The 22,649-nt window shown below is 38.3% G+C and overlaps 1 protein-coding gene across 1 annotated transcript in view; it reads left to right on the plus strand.

Moving 5' to 3' along the window:
• The window catches only part of Zbtb10 (zinc finger and BTB domain containing 10), a 33,678-nt gene extending 13,265 nt beyond the window's left edge, over positions 1–20,413 (plus strand). Inside the window, exons 2-6 of the mRNA XM_021196753.2 lie at positions 489–1,368; positions 13,047–13,145; positions 16,311–16,487; positions 16,640–16,812; positions 17,040–20,413. Of these exons, the coding sequence (XP_021052412.1) occupies positions 489–1,368; positions 13,047–13,145; positions 16,311–16,487; positions 16,640–16,812; positions 17,040–17,339 (1,629 nt within the window). The 3' untranslated portion in view covers positions 17,340–20,413. The remainder of the gene's footprint in view (positions 1–488; positions 1,369–13,046; positions 13,146–16,310; positions 16,488–16,639; positions 16,813–17,039) is intronic.
• The last annotated feature ends 2,236 nt before the right edge of the window (positions 20,414–22,649 follow it).

Raw genomic sequence — 22,649 nt, forward strand, 5'->3', positions numbered from 1 at the left:
TCTTCTTCTTCTTCTTCTTCTTTCTCTTTCTTTCTTTCTTTCTTTCTTTCTTTCTTTCTTTCTTTCTTTCTTTCTTTCTTTCTTTCTTTCTTTCTTTCTGTAATAGCGAGTTGCACCAGCCTTGGTACATTAATTTTGGGGTTTAATATGGTGGATAATTCTTTTTTTTTATTTTATTTATATGAGTACAGTGTAGCTGACTTCAGACACACTAGAAGAGGGAGTCAGATTTCATTACAGGTGGTTGTGAGCCACCATGTGGTTGCTGAGATTTGAACTCTGGACCTTCAGTAGAGCAGTCGGTGCTCTCACCTGCTGAGCCATCTCCAGCCCCATGGTGGCTATTTCTCTCTCACAGTGTATAACTATTCATGAATTGACCTGCTTGTATAATGATTTAACAGTTACATTGTTTTCTTGGACTTATAAAAATTTATTATAAAATTTATATTATAAAATTTAATGTTAATGTTTTTCTCCAATTACAGGAGTCAGAAATACCATCGGAGGAGGGGTACTGTGACTTTAATAGCAGGCCAAATGAGAACTCTTACTGCTATCAGCTTCTTCGACAACTAGATGAGCAGAGAAAGAAAGATATTCTTTGTGACGTCAGCATTGTGGTGAGCGGGAAAATCTTTAAAGCTCATAAGAACATCCTGGTTGCAGGCAGCCGTTTCTTTAAGACTTTATATTGTGTTTCAAACAAAGAAAGCCCTAACCAAAATAATACTACCCACTTAGATATTGCTGCAGTTCAAGGTTTTTCAGTCATCTTGGACTTCCTGTATTCTGGGAACCTGGTGCTCACAAGCCAAAATGCCATTGAAGTGATGACAGTGGCCAGCTACCTTCAAATGAGTGAAGTCGTTCAAACTTGCAGGAATTTCATTAAAGATGCCTTAAATATAAGCATTAAATCTGAAGCGCCGGAGTCTGTGGTTGTGGACTATAATAATAGGAAGCCGGTTAGTAGAGACAGCCTGACTTCATCACGGGATCAAAAGATCGCCAGCTTCTGGGCTACGCGGAATCTTACCAACTTGGCAAGTAACATAAAGATTGAAAACGATGGCTGTGATGTCGACGAGGGCCAAGTAGAAAACTACCAGATGAATGACAATAACTGGATCCGGGATGGCTCTCCTGAATTGGCTGAAAATGAATCTCAAGGTAAAACGAAAGTGTTTATTTGGAATAATATGACCTCTCAAGAGACTGGCAAAGCAAGGAGGAAAAACCAAACTACAAAGAGATTCGTTTACAATATACCACCTAACAGTGAGACAAAGGTAGAGGACTCAGTGATGCAGCCCCCTGCTGCCTACCCAGAAGAAAGCAAGGCCCTACTCATCAAGGAAGAGCCAGGTAAGCTTGTCAGTCCCGTTTTGTACCTGCTGAAGTTTACTTTTAATCTCTTTATTATTATTATTATTATTATTATTATTATTATTATTTTGGTTTTTGAGACAGGGTTTCTCTGTGTATCCTGGATGCCTGGAACTCACTCTGTAGACCAGACTGGCTTCAAACTCAGACATCTGCCTGCCTCTGCCTCCCAAGTGCTGGGATTACTTTTAATTATTAAAGTAATAGAACTAAGGATATTTAGTTCTTAATTTTGGGTCTTTTGTATGTATATGTGAGTTTAAGTTTTAGATTGGGTGGTAACTGAAGTACCACCTACCAAAATCCTTATTAATAACTATGTAACAGATTCTTTCTGACTTAGGATAAGGTTATATTTCTGTAAACACCATAAGATCACGCTGTCTTTAATCTTTAAGTCAGAATTGTTGTTAATATCCTTAGCCCATTGTACATCACAGTTTGAAGAACTTTCTTATAATAAGTGATAACTCTGTTATGTGTATTTATTAGATGCTAACCAAAACTAAAAGTGGTTTTAGGGTTTGCCTTTTCATAATTTGGAAATTTTTTAAATTGGGACTCTGAAGTCCCTTCAGTATTATCAAGGACTGTGACTCCTATTGGCAGCCTCTGCACTATTTTATGACAGTGTTTAGTAATAATGTGTAATTAGTCACTTTGTCTCTTGAAATTCAGTTGTAGGATCTAGTTAACATAACACCTTCCAGTGCACTCTCCCCTACTTTGCCCCAGAACAATACAGACTTTCCCTTCCAACATAGTTTTAAAGAGAGGTGGAAGTGTATTTCTTTTTTTTTTTTTTTAAGATTTATTTATTATATGTAAGTACACTGTGGCTGTCTTCAGACACTCCAGAAGAGGGCGTCAGATCTTGTTACGGATGGTTATGAGCCACCATGTGGTTGCTGGGATTTGAACTCCGGACCTTTGGAAGAGCAGTCGGGTGCTCTTACCCACTGAGCCATCTCACCAGCCCTGGAAGTATATTTCTTGTGACTTTTTTCAAGTCAGAGTTTCTTCTCTGTATAAGCCCTGGCTGACCTGGAACTTGCTCTGTAGACCAAGCTGCCCTTACAAGTGCTGGGTCCAAAGGCATGTGCCTTTCTTGTAACTTTAAGAATATAATGACCCCAATCCTTGTTAGTTCCTATGCCTTTATTTATATAATAAAAATCAAAATAAATTTTCCAAAAGGGGTGTCTTCGAGAAGATCTGAGTTAAATTCTCAGCACCCACACAGTGGTTCACCACCAGCTGTCAGTCCAGTTCCTGGGACTTGACACCCTCTGAGGGCACAGGCACATGTGAAAAAGTAGTGCACATCCATGCAGGTGAAAGGAACAAATTGTTTAAACAGGAAAGAAAATAGACCGTATTAGATCTTTACAGTCAGAAAATAGTGTGAGACATTTTTCCACCGAGTCTCACTGTGTAGCTGTGGCTGATGGACCCACTCCCCATGTAGCCCAGGTTGGCCTCAAACTCACAAAGCTTCTTTGCCTTCCCAGCTGGTGTGATTAAAGGTGTATATTACCATGCCCAGCTGGGCTTTTAATGTAAAAGCTAAACTACAATACGAAGCAGCCCTGACACAAAAGCTATACTTTGGTATGATTGAAAGGACTGTAGGTCGTATACAAACAGAAGGAACTATTTCTAGCAAAGCTTTGTTTAGTCCCTTGTCAAAAACCTGTCTCTTCATCTTAGCTATAGATTGGAAACCTTGAGCATTACAGGTCAGAATAGCGGGGGGACTCTTAGCTTAGGGATTCCAGTTGAAGTTCTACAGGTGAGTCTACATACAGTTGGATCAACTGGTGGAATAAGAGCCCAGATTCAGTTAGCTCTTGAAACCTGCTCCTCTCTGTATAGACTATGATGGGTATGAGTAAGTTAAGCTGGAGTACTGTATTTAAAATACAGTACTGTTTACAGGGTTCTCTGAAAAGTAAATGACAAGTTATGTCTGTGCCCTTAAAGTTAGAAAAGACTGTTGAAGTTATTTATAACAGTTTTCCAGCGCTATGTACTTTGTGCCCAATGCTAGATAGATGGTCTTACGTGGCTTGGCTTGCTGACAAAGATGGCCTTAAGCAACCTCTGTATATGATGACAGTTATTAGAAGTTACCTTCAGTTTGAGTCAAAATTAACTTCTATAGTGCCCCTATTCTGCCATCTGAGGTAGAATTTGGACATAGTTTTAATACTTCTATCTTGATTAGATGTGTAAATAATACCTGTGAATCCATGTTTTTCTAATTTAAGTACCATTTCATCTATTATTGACTATAGAGAACTGATGTTTAACTTTGCAGGGACGTTTGACCAATATAACAAATGTAGTATTTATTTAAGGTATGGATGCCTTCCCCAAGATCAGTCTCCTGGTAAAAGTGAGAGTCTTCAAAAGCATGTCTTCCGTTAAAACCTTAAAAATATTTAGTTCTAAACTTGAAAATATGTTAACATCTATATCATTATTGTGCTTAATTTTTCACTTAAAAGTAAAAAAATTAGCGAGACATGCTTTTGCATGAATTTAGAGCTCTCTTACAAACATCTGGAAAGTACTAGTGAATATTTGAAATCTAAATTCAATGCTTGGCATATTTAGATTTGTGAACACCTTAAAAGGAAGTGTGACTTGTTTATAACTACAGCTCTAATAATGCATCCTTTTGTCCTGTTATGTTGGAGCTGGGATTGCATCTTCTAACATTCTCTGGAGGTTTTATTGAGATGGTACATTTTGGATCTTTAAGCTATCATATCTTGTTGGACTTAATGCTAATGGCTTGAAGCTATCCATGTGATAGATGTATACACAGAGAGACACGGAGGGAACCGGGGAGGGGGTAGCATGTTTGATTTAAAAACTGAAAACTCGTTAAGCAAATAAAGGGAAAAATGATCTTATGATGTTAAAAAATGGAATTTTAACTATACTAAATGAAATCTGACATTTGAAATTTAGTTACTAATTTGTTTTTCAATATTGGTTTAAATGTAGGGCCTTGTTAGTGAGGTATTAATTAATTAATCCTTAATTTTTATTTTAAAGAATTCTGACACAGGTTAGTACGATATATCCTACATTTCAATAAATTTTGTGTAGTTTAGGAAAAATTTAAACTTGTGATGCTCCTGCCTCAGCTTTTGAAACATTTTGGAAACTCGTAGGGTGCCGCCACAACCTGTTTCTTTTTATTCTTACATTTTCTTTGTTTTGCATGAGCACACATGCACAGTTAGTGCAGTGCACATTTGGAACTCGGGGGACAATTTGTAGGTGCTGGTTCTCACCTTGTACTTGATGGCTCCTAGGGACCAACTCAGGACAGCAAGTGTGGCAGTGAGTGACTTTATAGACTCGGCCATCTCACGGACCCCCACCTCATTCTTGTAATTGGTGTATTTGCCTCCCAGGGAAACTGCATATAAGCTGGTATTTAGAAAGCAGTTTTGAGGAAACGGGGCTCAAACTGTATGCCCTTTGGGAATCCTAGTAAAGCATATATCTGAAATAATTAGTAATTCTAGTTATAGAACTTTTATATTTAAAGTTATATGCTAACCACCATTTCTGTTCTCCTATATTTATGGTAATAGTTGTTCATTATTACTTTGGGCATTGCAAAATTCTGAAATGCATTCTAAATGTTATACATTCTTAAGAAATAAACACATTTGTGCGTGTGTATATATTTGTGCTTTGCAACTTATGGAGAATTAGTTCTCTCCTTACCATGTAGCTCACAGGGACGGAACTCAGGTCATATCTTTATCCACTGAGATAGCTCACTTGCCATTAAAATAATATTTTATGACTATTAGACATTTTTGAGATCTCTCACTAGTTTGACCTTGTTATTATAAGTTTGTTAAGGTTGAGGTGTGAGTTTTAGGTGTAGCTCTGTTACTTAAGAATCCCTGGTGTACCTCTAATGAACTCTCTACTAGGAAATCATAAAAATCTCTAAAAATCCAAACTTTTAAAAGAATTAATTTTGAGAATAAAAAGTTTATTTTGTGTATTCTCAATTTTTTTCTTGAATGTGAATATTCCTATTTTGTCATGCAGAAATATTTCTGTTGTTAAGGCAGAGTCTGGCTATGTACCTCAGCTTAGCCCCTTGCTGCAGTTTCCCAAGGGCTGGCTTTACCCATCTGGTCTGCATGCTGTGGTCGCACTGGCTATACTATAACCCACTAGGGTGTTGGACTTAATATGCAGTCTCCATTCGTGGGACTTGGATTCAATTCCAGATATTTAGGTAAATCTTTAAGACATCTTTATTGTACAGCATGTTGTGAAAAGTAAGCCAGTTTTGTTTCGTTTGTTTTTTTTTTTTTTAAATCACTTTTATTAGAAGCATGGCTTACTGCTTACTTTAAAAATTGGGCTATGAAATCTTACTGAACATACATTTTTTAATACTTTTAAAAGAGGTAGTAACTAAGATGTTTGCCACCTTTTTTTTCTTTTTTCCTTCATGACTTTTGCTCTTGAGAATTTTTTGTTTATTTTTATTTTTGGGAATTATCTCAGCAGTTGAAGCTGGTTTTGAAGACTTATTTATTATATGTAAGTACACTGTAGCTGTCTTCAGACACTCCAGAAGAGGGAGTCAGATCTTGTTACGGATGGTTGTGAGCCACCATGTGGTGGTTGCTGGGATTTGAACTCCGGACCTTTGGAAGAGCAGTCGGGTGCTCTTACCCACTGAGCCATCTTACCAGCCCTGAAGCTGGTTTTGAACCGATGTTCTTGCCTCTGCCTCTCAAGTGCAAACCTGAGCTATAGGTCTTTACCACATGCTCACATGCTCTTAACAAAATGCACACATTTTAGTTCCTTCTTTCCTGCTCTATCTGGCTGTACTGGTGCTTATATAGGAGCTGAAAAGACCTTATGTGGGCATTGTCTGAGCACTGTTAATGTGGCCCTCTCTAAGTTTGGAGAAGAAGTAGTCTGTTCTATTTTGGTAATGCTAGGCGTGAACTGGGCTGGGGCCTTTGCATCCTCACTAAGCTACCCCACCTCTCAAGTTTATATACTACTGAATATTTGGTTTCTGGCAGCAATATAGTTAGTTGACCAGGTTGTCTTAAATTTCTCTCTTTTTAAATTTTTGTTCTGTGTGTTTTGCCTGCGTGTATGGCTGTTCACTCACTACGTGCATGGTTGGTGCCGTGGGAGCTAGAAGAGGAGGCCATGTTGGTGCTGGGGAATTAGATCCAGGCCCTGGAAGATAAGCCAGCGCTCTTTTTTTTTTGGTTTTTTTTTTTNTTTTTTTTTTTTTTTTTNTTTTNTTTTNTTTTTNTTTTNTTTTNTTTTTCGAGACAGGGTTTCTCTGCATAGCCCTGGCTGTCCTGGAACTCACTCTGTAGACCAGGCTGGCCTCGAACTTAGAAATCCGCCTGCCTCTGCCTCCCGAGTGCTGGGCACCACGCCCAGCCAAGCCAGCGCTCTTAAACCACTGAGCCCTAGTACCTATGGGTGTGTGTAGACAATGTGCCCATCTGCGTTTTTTATTTTTGTTTTTAATAAGGTGGGTCTTGCTTGCTTGGTTCCTGCTTTGCTGGGTATGCTTGGCTGGCTGGCCAGGAAGTGTCAGGGGTCTGCCTATAGAGAAAACCCAGCATTGGTTTATAAGTGTAAATCTTGTCCCTGTGCTTACAAGGGTAACATGAACAATTGGTAACTGAGTTAATCACTAACCACAGTAGTTTGAAAATTTTTATTCTTAAAGCTGTTAAATATAAAGGTTATAATATAACAAATGGTATTTCCCCCTTTTCACATAAGAAATCTAGAAACAAAAATTGTAAATCTCAAGATAACAATCATACTAAAAGAGCTGAGGTGTGCTCAGGCTTAGGCTATGGTTGTCTTTGTATGTCAAAGGCTAAGTTGTGGTCTTTGTTTTATGACTTGGCAAGAGTTTCTCAAGTAGAGATTTGATCTCTTTAGTTAGATTTGAGTTACAGCGTGTACTGACTTAACTAGGACTATTGGCAGAGATATGTCTTTGAATGGTGAGAGATTGAAACTATGATGTCTAGTGTAAGCAAGACAGGGCAGTTGCAGTCTGTCACTTGAATCAGTGAGTTTGAGTGATGGAAAACAAGTTTCTAGGGTGCTACAGGAACTAGTATTTACATTTGGGTTGTAAATGAAAGTACTGAATGGGAAAGACTAAAGAGAAAAAGATACCTATGCCTGTTTATGAAGAAAGGGCCTCCTTTTAGTTCTGCAACTATCTGCAGACATTTTTTTATGCTATGATAATTTATGAATGCTGTGTTTATGTGAAAATGAAATTTGTGTAGATCATTTGTCTCGTTTTATACGAGTTTCAGCTATTTTAGGGGTGTTTTGTTTTGTTTTTGCCATCGATTTACATGTCATTTTGAGAGTATCTGGATCCTGAAGAAGCCAGGCTAGCCTGCGAATGCTGAGGACCCTAAGCAATGTCAGGCACTCCACCCCAGACAGTGTCACACCGGCTCCAGAATGGTTCCTAGCCCCCCTTTCTGTGCTGTTACTGTGGTACGAAGATTACCCTGATTTGATGGTAGTGCCTTGTTCCATAGTGTTTTATAACTTGAAACACTATACTTTATAGTATTTCATTTAGTTATATCATTTCACTTATGGTTTCACACTGCAGTTTTGTGTAAATATTTTTAAGACAGTTTTACTAAAATGCCCAGACTGACCTTGGACCTGGCCATCTTCCCACCAAGTTTCCTGATTACCTGGGATTATGAATTTGTGCCGTGTTTCATGGTGGGGGCAGGGGGAGCGTGGCTCATTTGGGGACAAGAAGATTACTTGTTGGAATTAATCATCTCCTTAGAGGCAGATTTTGGGTCCTCACAGGTTTAGGGGGAAAGCTGTTTCACAGGATACCCCTTCACCTCTTTTTTGGGAGACAGCAACTTGCGTAGCTTAGTTGGCCTCAACTTGATTCTTACACAGTGTTGCAGGATTTGACGGCAGTGCCTTGATTTGACCACACTGTAAACCTCGAGATTGTGCTGTTTCCTGGGAAAACCTGGTTTTAGTTGTAGTGTGGCTCAGCCTTAGCATAGACTTAATCCAAGAGCTTTCTGCTTGAATATTGTAAATAAAGTCAGCCATAGGGAGCCATTTGATAGGAAGGGTTATTAACAACAACAACAACAAAAAAAAACATAGTAAGGAGTCAAGAGGACTCCTGATAGAGATGGCACAGGAAGTAGAAGGAGGGAAATTCAGTTTGAAGGAAGTTTTTTGAGAGGGGCATTTCTGGTGGTTTTTAAATGCATATGGGTGTTTTGCCTGCATGTGTATTTATGTATAACTTGCTTGTCTGGTACAGATGGAAGCTTGGATGCCAGATCCCCGAGAACTGGAGTCTCAGATAGTTTTGAGCCACCAGGTGGATGCTGGGAATCAAATGTAGGTAGAGCAGCCAGTGTTGTTAACTTTCTAGCCCAAGAGTTACTGTTGCTCTCCTAACGACTAATTTCTAAATAAAGCCACATTCTGTGAAAGCCTATTATCAGCAGAAAACGGGCCCTGAGATTTAGTTTTGGAATGAAGAACAAATGAAGTACCTGGTTCCTTCAAGAGTCATTCCTTAGTGTAATTATATCACAGTATCCTTTTGATTTTGAAGGGAAACAACACACCTGATGAGTTTCCTACCTGGTATCTGTAGGATTACACTTGAACATTAATTTTTCTGCAGTTACGGCCATTGAATCCAGGGGCTCATGCGTAGCAGGCAGGCGTGTTCTCTACTGACCCCAACCTGACAAGATAAAATGTCTAATACTTTAGGATAGGGGATAGGAAGTGCCTCATTTAAAGAACCAGTTGACAGATACAGATCATGAATGAGGCCAGCTTAGTAGTGACCCCCGAAGAACCAAAAAAGCCAGCTGGTTGAGGAATGCATGATCACTACAGATGACTGTAGTAGAATAATTCAGGAACAGAACAAGCATTATTATAAACCATCTTGAGAGAATTATGATAGAAGATTGTCTGAACATTTAAGAATAATGACTTCCAGCAGGGCATGGTGGTAGAGCTTTTAATCCTAGCAATTATTGTAGCAGCTCTGTGTGTTCGGGGCTACTATTGGGTTGCAAAGGTCAAAGTATTCTACCTAGTGTTTAATACTAGTGTTTGTAAAGAGTGAGGTACTCTAGCTATCTCGTGTCCCACTGTTGCATCCTATTGAGAAAACAGATACTAACATTCTTAAAATGTGCCTAAGCTCTGGTTTCAGATCTCTGGTGTGTGTGTGTTTTGGGGGGGGGGGGAGGACAGACAGACAGACACATGCCTGAGGAGGATATTGTATATCCTGCTCTACCATTTGCCACCTTATTCCCTTGAGATACAGGATCTGTCACTGAACCTTGCTAGCAATCCCATGTGATCTTCTCTCTGTGCTTGAACACTGCTAAGATACAGACTCATCGATCAACACACTCCACAGTTCATGTAGGTGCCAGGATTCCACAAACTCACATCAGTCTTCCTGTCTCCATTTCCCAAAGGTTGGGATTACTGCACGAGTCTGCTCTGTGTTCAATACTCAAAAGTTGAAGTTCTTTCTCTCCGTTATTATGTCAGTATCTGTAACATCTTTAGGCACTTAGTTTGTTATTTTTTCTCTCTCTTCCATCTTACAGTCAAATTTCTGAAAACATTCCCCCATTCTTCCCAACACAAGCCATTCTTTTTTGTACTTGCTTTGTTAACCTTCTAAGTATATTCTAAGAGCATTCTAGATACTTTGTGAATGGGATAATTCTAGGGTCCTTTTATATACTTGACATTTTCTTTTTTTCTTTTTTCTTTTTTCTTTTTTTTTTTTTAAAGATTTATTTATTATATGTAAGTACACTGTAGTTGTCTTCAGACACTCCAGAAGGAGTCAGATCTCATTACGGATGGTTGTGAGCCACCATGTGGTTGCTGGGATTTGAACTCAGGACCTTCGGAAGAACAGTCAGAGCTCTTGACCGCTGAGCCATCTCTCCAACCCCATTCTTGGCATTTTTGAGTGGTCTTATTCTTTGTTCCCCTGGGATTGTTTATCATTATCTGATATTCAGGCCATTTTTGTTATCAGCCCAAGCAGCAGATCTATAGTCTTTTTTTTTTTTTAAATAGATTTATTTTATGTATATGAGTACACCATTGCTGTCTTCAGACACACCAGAAGATCCCACTACAGATGGTTGTGAGCCATAATGTGGTTGCTGGGAATTGAACTCAGGACCTTCAGAAGAGCAGTCTGTGCTCTTAACCGCTGAGCCATCTCTCCAGCCCCAGATCCGTAGTCTTATTTATTAAATTTATGTTCTTGGAAACATGTGGAATAATAAAATTATTCACGTTAGGTGGCATTTATTTAATTTGAGCATTTTTACAAAAAAAGAAAAAAAAATCCCCACAGAAAGTCAGTTTTCAATTTTAGTTAGAATTATTTAGTTGGCTTAGTTGACTTATTACAATACAGATTGGTTACTGCCAACGGGCTAATCCTTTTGACAGAGGTCCCTGTTGTGCTCGTATATGGTCTTTAAACCCCAGTACATGAATGAAGAGCAGAATGACGTTAGGGGAAAAGCAAGCCTGCCCTTTTAACCATCTAAACACTATACTTCTTAGGTGTGTTAGACTCAGTGCTCCAGACTAAATGTCACTTTGTACCCTCTGCCAATTCTCCCAACAAGCCTTGTGGCTTGCTTCACTTTACTGTACCCATCAGCCCTCAGCTTTGGTTACTAGGAACTGTTTTCTGCCCACCCTTTCCTCTCTTCTTTTCTGCACCTCAAACCCTGCAAAGGGCAGGCAAGCATTGGGCAGCAAATGCGCAGCCTGGGGCTTAGGATTGCTTTGTAATTGGTCTCTGCATCTCTTAGAGTCCTTTTATTCTCATTCATAACAGCATGAAGTAGATTTTTAGAATTCAAATAGAAGAGCTGTTTCTTATCTAAACGACTTATATCCTTTTAAAAACAAAGTATGGAATTCTTACCATAACCCTCAACCACTGTTTATATACTGGTTCACAGCCGGGTGATACTACTAGTTCCTTGGTGTTTGAGTGATTGGGGCTTTTATAATTGTACACCAGGATGTGCCGTGTCCCATTACATTGTATGAGTGAACACATATCTTTTCAGTTTTAACATCTACTACTTTACAGAATCCAGAGCAGGCAAGGATGATCATGCCAAAGATGTCTTGAGGCAAGGAGATGGTTGACAAAGGAGGGATTTTAAAGTGTTTTCAGATACTTAACTCAGTTGAGTAGAGGAGGGATTTAGCGCTGTAGGCACCATCTAGTATTAGAAGCAGGAACCTGAGTAGTAAGGTCAGGCTAAACTAAAAAGCTTATTAAATCATACTAAAAGCTATAATAAACCATTGAATCTTAAGGTCTTTTATTTTAAGATTTGTGTTTCAGAAAGATCTTTATTATTAAACTGTAGACTATATTTGTCAAGCAAGGAGATAAGAGCTCATTGGCACAAGAAGAGTGAATGAAGTCAGAATTGAGAGGATTTACAGCAAATTATTAACAACAGTGAAAAGTACACCTCATCGTTATAGCTTTAACAGAAACACTGCCTCTCTAGGTGTGTCCAGTAGATCAAATCAACTCTTAGCCAATAGCAACAACTGCCCGTGTTAAATCTCTGCCTGGGATTTTAACCAGAACAACTCCAATCTGCTCTTTTAGAACTTGCCGTTCATATTACACACAGTAACAGTTGATCGTCAGTCAGGCACATGATTATAAAATTTTGTTATTCAACTAAAATTCCTATACAGATTCCTATATATGATGAATATAAATGAGCTAACAAGGCGTGTAGTCATGTAGCCAGTTAACAAAACTAGGGTTAGTACCTGAGACATCTTGGTTCTTCAAAGACCATTCCTAACAGTTGGATATGTTTTTATGGTTGAAAGCTGTTTTTATCATGGGTTAAGAATTCAAATTGTGCTAAAAAGGTGGCTCCTCCTCACAGGACCCAGGTTTGATTCCTAGCACACACATAGTGGCTCACAGCCATCCACATGTCACATACATGCATTCTGGCAAGACATTGATACACAGAATAAGTAAATCTTCATTGTTTTAGCTATATCTGTCCGTCACATAAGCTAAGGGCGGTTACAGCACGCTTACTCACCTAGGCTGTTTAGTTCAGAGCTCTGGGTTCTGTTCATAGCATCACACACATTTCAGATAAAAGCATTTAATTAAAGGTATTTTCACATAATAGCACAGTTTTCACAATTATTACCAAGTCAGAAGTACCATGGCTAGTGAGATGACTTGTAAAAGGGTCTGCTCCACAGGCCTGGCATTCTGAGTCCTGGAACCCACACTGGAAGGACAGACTGGACTCTGCAAGCGCATACTCTTACATATGTGGGGTGCATACAGTATTACATAGTTATTGGGCATTGAGTTTAGACAGCAAGAAAACCAAAGGCGAGTAAAATATGGTCGCTCCACCTGGAGTTTACTTGTGCTGTGTGGTAGATACCAAACTGGAAGAGAGTACTGTTCTTGGTGGCTGGCTCTGGTGCAGTATGTAAATGAACTCAGTGTGTGTCATTTTCAGATTTGGATGGTGCACTACTCTCAGGGCCTGATGGTGATAGGACCATGAACACAAACCTATTGGCTGAAGCCTGCAGTGGTCAAGATGCTGGAGATGCTGGTAGGTACAGTAAGGTTTTGGGCAAGAATGTATCTGAGAGGTTCTGAAGACTGTAGAGTGCTAGCGAGCCTACTGTAGGTTCTTGGCTAGTTGTGTGTAAATGCTTCCAAGTGGAGACCAGTCTCTCAGGTTAGTTAAGGTTGTGATGACTTTGGGAACTTGGTAAGTGTAAGTTGGTATGTTTGGTTTTGGTTTTGTGGTGTCTGACACATGGCCTCACATACACGCACACATGCACAATCATAAAAATAAAATTTAAGAACTCATAAAAATAAATTTAAGAAAAATGTTGATAAATTCTGAACAGTGATATTTAAAGCAGTTTTACTTTGGAAAACATTGAGTATAAAGGAAAAAAATTACATAACTATTAAAATATTCAGTATTTTAATAAAATATTAAAATAGATTAGTAGAATTAGACAGAAATCTGTTTTGAACCCCATAAAATAAATCTCCTTAAAGTTTTTTTTTTTTTAAAGATTTATTTATTTATTATATGTGAGTACACTAGCTGTCTTCAGACACTCTGGAAGAGGGCATTAGATCTTGTTACGGATGGTTGTGAGCCACCATGTGGTTGCTGGGATTTGAACTCAGGACCTTCTGAAGAGCAGTCAGTACTCTTAACCGCTGAGCCATCTCACCAGCCCCTCCATAAAGGTTTTTTATTGCTACATTGTGTGTGTACATGCTTGCCTTACCAAGAAGGAGGAGTATCTGTACCTTAAGTTTAAATGAGAAATGCTATTTCTTTTGTCCGTACATGTTCTGGCACTGCGATGAGAATACATCTGGGAATTGGCCTTCTCTACCCTGTGGGTCCCAGCGACCCTAGTCAGATGGTCAGGCTTAGCATAGCAGCAAGTAGTTTTACAATGAGCCACCCCACTGGCTGCTTGCATATTAATGGTGTATGAAGAAAAGCATGGAACTTGAAGTATTTTTTAAATTTAATTCTTGCATTGTCAGTTTATTAGTTCTAAATATCTGTGTGTGTGTGTGTGTGTGTGTGTGTGTGTGTGTGTGTGTGTGTGTGTGTGTGTGGCGAGTTCCATTTGAGTGTACAGATTTAATATGGTTTCTGAAGTCAGTTTTTGAAGAATTTTGAACAAATAAAAAATATCAGGTATTTCTTAAATTTATTCAACAAATAAGTAAAAGTCATGTGTGTTTTGGACATTAGAAGCACAATGACTTGTTGTCTGATGTCCTGTTAGTAACAAATCTGTTACTTTACTTAATTACTTAAGGAATATGAATCGTAAAGCCCAACTCAGGTGAGAAGTGTGAAAGTTGAAACTGACAGGCTGGCGGTCCAGGCTCCCCCACCCCGTCCCATCCCCGCCCCACACATTTGCTAACAACAATGTACTTAGGATTACATAGCCCCAAAAGACTTTCTTGAATTAAACAACAACAAACCAAAACTATATATTCCAATTTCAAGACAATTTTATAGTGGTAATACGGTGTTTTGTTTTTGTTTTTTTTAAAATAAAAATCTCAGATTCATTTGTTTTGAGACAGGGTTTTTCTGTGTAGCCCCGGCTATTCTGGAACTCACTGTGTAGACCAGGCTGGCCTTGAAATCAGAGTTACAATGCCTTTGCCTCCAGAGTGGTAGGATTAAAGGTATGCACCACCACCCAGCTCCCAAAGATCCTTTTTTAACTTTCTTCTATATGTTCTTTTACCAAAGAAAATCTTAACTTATTCTAACTTTTAAGGGGAACAATATCTCTAGCAAATGAGAAAATTTTTTATTTATGAAATCCAGGAATTTATGGGAAGAAAATTTTTGCTATAGATAGCACCCTTTCTCAGAAGTACTAGCGACTAGAGGTATTATAAAGGATGGAGTCTCTCAGAGTTTGTAGTCGTTACTGATAGAAGCAAGAAGCAGCAATTAAAGGTTGGCATCTCTCATCTAAAAAGTTAAAATGCTCCAAAATCAGAAATTTTTGAGCATCAACATAATATTCTTAAACAAAATTCTCGATTTGTGAGCATTTGAGACTACGGAATTTTACAATTAGAGATATTCTACCTGCATTACTATATGAATAAGTTTTGTGCATGCTTATATTGGGAAGGAATGTTGCAGGCACGTCAGAGTTAAAAGTGCCTTGCAGTGGGAGCATATTTATTTACTACCACGGAAAACTAAACCGAGGCCCTTATTGTAGGGGCAGTTGGAGAGAAGGCTTTCCTCATCTTAGTCTTTGTTTGGTTACAGACAGTGCAGACGGAGTTAGATGGGTAGCCCTTGTTGCTTGCAGCCTGGCAGGCTTTGTATTAGCTTGCTTTTGGTTTGTACCCGTTTTGAAACAGGGTCTTACTCTCTTCCTAGTCCGACTTTGTCTCAGCCTCCCAGTATTGGGATTTTATTGTTTTCAAAAAAGAACCTGTGGGAGGGGTGGTGGTACAGGTGGGTGGTAGGGCAGGGGGTCCCAAGTTAAAGGTCATTCTCAGCTACATAGCAAGTTCAAGGCCGGCCTGGACTGCATAAGGCCATGTCTCAAATTGGAAAAAAATGAAATTGCTGTGGCTGAGTGCAAACTGGGAAACAATTTGGCAGCCACTAAAAAAGAAGCCACATACTGGAATTGATGGTTGATTGGATCAAGTGGCAAAAACTAAAGATGTCTATATCTATAGATGTATCTGTGTATATATCTATATATTCTTATACAGGAAAAATCTTTGGCCCAGTAAATTCTATATACATTTTAAATAGGACTAAATTAAGAAAGAGGTAATTCCTGACCTGGGTTTTGTTACTGTAGACTAGGCCTTTGTTACTGTTTTCTGTGGCTTTTTTTTTCTCATTAAGCTTAGACTTTTGGAGGTTCCGGTGTTTTATTTATATCCTTGGAGTATGGGAATTGGATCTAGGACCTCGTGTTTTTGTTCAGGTTTGAGAGAAGATAGAATGGGAAGGAATTGGGTAGTTTTTTGAGATTGGGCTTCCTTGTGGCACATAGCTGACTCTGAATTCAGTCTCCCAAGTGCTAGTATCCAAGTGTGAGCCAGCACATGCAGCTTGACTTAGTTTATATTAAGATAGCTTATCATTGTTCTTATAATTGTATTTTATTTTCTCTGCCTCTAATTAAGAGTTTTTCCCAACCATTACTTCAAAATCACTTTTCAATTGTACTAGGAGCATCACATGATTTCAAGTATGGTTTGATGCCTGGCACTTCAAGTGATTTCAAGTATGGGTTGCTACCAAGTACTTCAAATGACTTCAAATTCGGATTGCTACCGGGTGCGTCAAATGATTTCAAGTATGGATTATTGCCAGAATCTTGGCCCACACAAGAAACGTGGGAAAATGGCAAGTATTGGTCAACTAAACAACTACAAAATCCTAAAATTCCATGATTAAGTGCTTCCAAGCTGTGTTAATTGTTATTCCTATATGGTTAAACATAGTATTGGTAGGTGGTTTCTCAATTATATATTAACCAGTACTTTTTTCCCTTTAAGGTGACTCATCTCTAATCATGAACAAGTTGAAATGCCCTCATTGTAGCTATGTAGCCAAATACAGACGAACACTAAAAAGGCACTTGCTCATTCATTCTGGAGTAAGATCATTTAAGTGTGAAATTTGTGGAAAGATGTTTACTAGAAGAGAACACGTAAAAAGACATTCCCTGGTAAGTGCCTTGAAACGCTGCTGATCATAGAGGTGTGTGGCATATACTTGCAAATTTAAGGAAGTATGCTAAGCTGCTTTAAACAGAATTATTTTTGAGGTGATATTGTACTTCATTTAGAAATAGTAACTGTCCTTTCATTACTAATTGTATGGCTTATTTTGAATGGCTCAAATGCTTTCTTTATCTGTACTACTCTTATATTGAGTTTTTCCTCTTTCTATTAGGTGCATAAAAAGGATAAAAAATACAAATGCATGGTGTGTAAGAAGATCTTCATGTTAGCAGCCAGTGTTGGAATCAAACATGGTTCTCGACGCTACGGAGTATGTATGGACTGTGTAGATAAATCACAGCCAGGAGGACAAGAAGTTGTAAATCAGGGACAAGATACAGAGTTCCCTCGGGATGAAGAGTTCGAGGAAAATGAAGGCGGCGAGCCCGATGAAGAACTGGCTGAAGACGGACAAGATGAGAATGATGCACCTCGATGGGATGAGCCAGGAGGCGTTTATGTCTCTGGATGATTAGCTGACCTACTATATTCCTCAAGAATGCTGCATTGAACGTACTATGAATCGACAATTCGGATTGTTGAACTTGAAGGCTTGCAAAATATGGTACATGCTGGATGGTAGTTTTGTTGCTGTGAAAAACTGTAGGGTTAAAGCCTTATAGCAAAAAAATTTTTTTATATTTGCACAGGACTATACAGCAAACAACCATGTGGTTGGATACATGGAGTCCTCACATATTTCAGTCAGTTGTCAAAGTAAACTATTTTTTATTTATAGGATATACAGTTAACTATTTGGGTTGTATGAAAATATAATCCTTGTCCTTTACAGAGCTTGCTTACATTCATGTGCCATTTAACATGAGTGAGGAAACCCATTTATGGAAGTGCAGTGACAGTTGTCCCAATCACTCTGTCAATCAAACCACTCAGGCTAGTTTATACTAGTAGAGTTTTGTTTCTATTTTTATTTTATTAATTTTATTTTTTTTAATACAGATTTTCAGTGAGGGGCTTTTTCAACCCCATTGGTTCTATTTTCTTGTATTTTTTTTTTCATTTTATTTGCTTCATAACTTAAACCAAGTCTCTTCTAGTCTTAGATATTATTTCTTAATTTTGTGCTGATAGGCATGCTTATAAGAACTGGAGAGGTAATTTATTGGAATGAACTAACTGGCTCCCCGCCCTCCCTCCCTTTTTTGACATGAATTTTACTACTTCACAAATGAAGAATGATGTTACAAAGTTACCATGGTGAAGCTGACAAATACCACTAAAATGATTATGACTTAGAAGTAACTTTCTCCTGCTGCTCTAATCTGATAAATGGTTACTATATGATGTGTTCTGACATGGGTTTTGGTTTTGGGTATCTGTTACTTTGGCACTATTCTTGTTTGCCTCTTAGTGTACTATACCTCAGCCTTATTTGAAATACAGAAGTCTAATTGAAGAATGACCCTAGGAAAATACATAAAGTGATTTGTTTTATAATTCATCCCCCATGTCCAGTTTGGTTAGCTTGTTATGCAATATAAGTGAAATATCAGGGTTTTTCTCCTGTGCCCTTTTTTATCATTAAAATGAACACAAAATGTGCATTCTCTTTTGTTTCATGCTTACCGGGATGAGTGTTTTTAAATTGTAGCTGATAATATATTTTTCCATTCCTTAAAGTCACTACATCTTGATGAAATCTTTATAGTCTCCATGATTCAGCAACCTACAAAAATACTACAAGTAAAGTGTTGAGCCTTTATTGTTGCTTTATCTAAATTCCTCAGGAGTCAGAGTTCTTCATGCAGTTGAGACTTAGTTTATGTAGCCAGGTGACTAACGACTGAGCGGACAGCGGCACGCTCAGCAGCTTGTGACAGGCTAACGTGACATGTGTCAGGAGCAGAGCATATATATAAAAAACAGAGACACCATATTTTCAACTTTCTTTTAAATACAAATTGAGTATATTTTCCTATTTTATATCAGGTAACTAAATTATGACAGTTGTGTGGAGGAAACCACAGCTGCTTTGACAGACACAATCTTTTTGGTGCTCCATCTGTTAAAGTTCAAAAGTTGATTTTCTTTTTGAAAGAGACAAACTTGGTCATTGCCTCTGATTTCAGTAGAATAATGGTTTGATACTGGACAGTGACTTCCTGCATGGGTAAATGAGAGTTGAAGTGTCCTGCCTGTTGTGTGGTGAGACCACCTATTGCCCTCTGGCCTGCATGGCAGTCTCTGTATCCCTCGGGGTGGCAGAAGGGTTTCATTCTGGTTTTTGTTTGAAATGAAGAGAACACCTTATTCTCTGTGTTTGAAACAAATGAGTGAAATGTAATTCTAGAGAAGTCCAAAGTAGACATAGTTGGGCAGAGATATTATGATGAAAAAGTATTTTAAAGGTAAAATGTTGTGCTTTGTGAATATGTAAGTATAGTATAAAGATTTCTCTCATCCCACCTACCCCTTCCTTTAAAATAAACCATAGTTTACAATTGGTAGATCTGTCTATATATAAATATATATTAAAGAGCAAATATATATATTTAAAAAAAGATCACCTAAACCTGCTTTATTAGACAGTAGTTCACTTATTGCATAGAAACTGGACTTGGCTTTACAGTCTTAATGTATTTTATTTACTTGAGATATGACCTTATCTTGAAACAGAATTTCCTTTATTACTTAAATCATTTATGTATATCTGGTAAATTATGACCAAATTTTTGTTAGATTGCACACAGTAAATTGAAATACACATTTGGTACACTACGGGATTGTTGTGCTTTTGTTTGGTTTTAGTTGGAAACAGGTTTGATATAGATGACTTATTACTGTTAATTTAAAATATTCTATAATTGTCCATTGCCTTTTATGTCGTGTTGTGACAGATTTGGCTATATTTTTAGTCATCTGAAATATACTTTAAAAAGTTTGTTTTTAGGTAATCCAAAGGAAAAAAATGTTTATACTCTTGAATATATATTTGCCTCAGCCTATATAAAAGTTTCTTTGAAGTAAACACTTTACCAGAAACAGCATTGACAGATTTTTCTACTTGCTGACTGCCTAAGTTATTTTGTTTCATGGTCTTGAGGATTGCCTTTTCTCTAGACCTTTTTTTAAAAGTAGTTTTAGTACTAAGGTGTACTACTGGGCGCTCCTATTTTTTTAAGTATATTCCTTTTCTGACAGTACAACTTCAGGAAGTTGATAAATCTCTAAGAAGTTTTGATTGGTCTCAGAAAGGTAATGGATTGAATACTCAGAATTTTGTCTGAAAGTCTGACAGAGTTATGTTGTACATTCGGTGAAGTTTTTCATGTAATTTATATTTTAAATAAAATATTTTTAGAGTTTTTAATTTTAATGGAGGGGAAGAACATACACTTTCATATTCCACAGTGGTAATACTATGTCGTAGATTCAGATCATGTGTTATTCTCCCAGACAGTTTCTTCCATATGGTCTCTCATTTGTCAAGGTTCTTGACTCTCGTATTTTTTACTAGACAAATTGCTAAATTTTAGCACCCCAGTTATCAAGAGCTTTGTGTGTGTGTGTGTGTGTGTGTGTGTGTGTGTGTGTGTGTGTGTGTGTGTGTGNTGTGTGTGTGTGTGTGTGTGTGTGTGTGTGTGTGTGTGTGTGTGTGTGTGTGGTGCTGGAAGAGGAAACTGGACAATAACAAGTAGCTGAATTTGGGGGGGCAACATACTGTTTGGCTTAAGTAGAGCCATCCTAATAGAGAGTGAGGTCATTCATTTCAGAAAGCTGAAGCACAGTAAGTACACAGTGCATATTAGTTGTTTAATAGTAAATGTGAGCCAAGGGAAAAGAGTAAAAGCTGGCAGAAAGGGAAAAACCAGGGAGGTGAGGGGCCGGGACTTGCAAAGGGCCCGAGGGTGAGGAGTGGGCATGGGAGGCATGACGGGAAGGAAGCTCTGGGAAACATGGAGTGGGAGATGTAGTTCTTAGGTTTATGGCTCAGACTTTCTGGCATGCCCACACTTTTGTGTTGTCTGCCTTATTTTATCTAACCTATACGGTAGGTGCTATTCTATTTTACAAATGAGGAAAGGCTCAGAGGAACTCAGACACTTGCCTAAATGACCGCGCCTTTGTGGAGCAGGGATCAGTCAGGTCCGGTTCTGAAGCCCTGACTCTACTCCCTGTGAGATGCTCTTCAGGAGTCCTGTTCTCTTTGGAAGCTGCTTTTGTCATTTTGACTCAAGCACACCTCACTGCCGTCCTCTGTGAGTGGCTGGGGTAGTTCCACTTTTAAAAGGATGGTTTTACAATATGAAGAACTAGATAGAAGCCCCAGCTTGTGTGCCGTTCACACCCGGATCCTTAAGCTTAACTATGGTACCTAATCTACAGTTAGAACTAACAGGCGTCTTTTTAGTTTACGATTTAAAGTAGGATTATTTATTTTGTTTCTTCCCTATCTGCTGTGTCCCAGTCTTAAAGTGAAGTTGAACAAGGTAGTTTAAAACATGTTAGGGATAAGCACACTTTAAAGGATGTTTTCTTGCCCCGAATTTTAGGGCACTGGGCACTAAATTTGGAATACACTAGCTATTGAGAACAAAATTTGGGGTTTAAGGAAGGGACGATTGAGGCCATTATGATATGGGAGAAACAGCATCCTAAACACTGTAAACAGAACTCTTCTGCCTGCTGTTTGTAAAAGCTCTCTGGCAAGATCTTTTACAAAGACCAATTTTCTTTTTTAAATGTAATTTACCTACCTAATATTTAAATGTCCTGAGACATGTATGTAAACTTCCAAAACCTGTTTGTCTGTGTATTTAGAAAATACACAAGAATCTTTATCAAACATAAAATATAAACTTGTGAGCACTAAACTGCTTCTGGCTTTGTGAATTTTATTGATCCCTAATTGTGATTTATTTGCAGGTGTGCTAGTTTAGCCTCACTGGGTAAGGGAAACGCCTTTGTAAGGTGAGGCATTGGAATGGCTTTGCTTGCAGTTTATGAGTTTGAATTAGAGTCTGAGGACAGTTGCTCTGGCTTTCTTGGTATGGAAGTAAGAAATAAAGCTACCTCTTTGCAAGAATTCTTTCACTAAGAGATAGCAGTGGCTTGTATTCATTATACTTTTAGAATTTTTCCAGGATTTAAGGAACATTCAAAAGTTCCCTCTAATCATTTCTCTTGGAAATGGGATTGAGACTCAAAGGTGAAGCACTACCTCGTATACACTGTATATTAGACAAAACATCGACTTGTAAACAAGTAAATATATAAGATTACAAATTTCAAGCCTTTGAAAATTTACTTACAGAGAGTTGCCTACTTACCTCTTGCCTGGGTAGGGCTCACTTGCTGAGTACACAGGCTAGCCTCAAACTCAAGGTCATGCATCCCAACCTCTGAATTCCAGGATTACTAATGTCATCTACTGCAACCAACTTTTTTTTTTTTAATTAATTAATTTATTTATATGTAAGTACACTGTAGCTGTCTTCAGACACTCCAGAAGAGGGCGTCAGATCTCACTATGGATGGTTGTAAGCCACCATGTGGTTGCTGGGATTTGAACTCTGGACCTTCGGAAGAGCAGTCGGGTGCTCTTACTCACTGAGCCATCTCACCAGCCCCGCAACCAACTTTTTGAGTTACTAATAGAACAGAGGTTGGTGATGGGCAAAGGAAGGTGGGGTTGGGGTGACGGAGGCACAGTGCATATGTTGGGTATGGAATTAAGATATGTTCAGTGTGGTTTCAAGAGGGAATGATTAGATTAAAAAAGCAGTTTTGAAGTTTTCAAAAATGAGATAGCGGGCGGGGC

Source organism: Mus pahari, chromosome 4 (assembly GCF_900095145.1).
Source record: "Mus pahari chromosome 4, PAHARI_EIJ_v1.1, whole genome shotgun sequence".
NCBI lineage: Eukaryota > Metazoa > Chordata > Mammalia > Rodentia > Muridae > Mus > Mus pahari.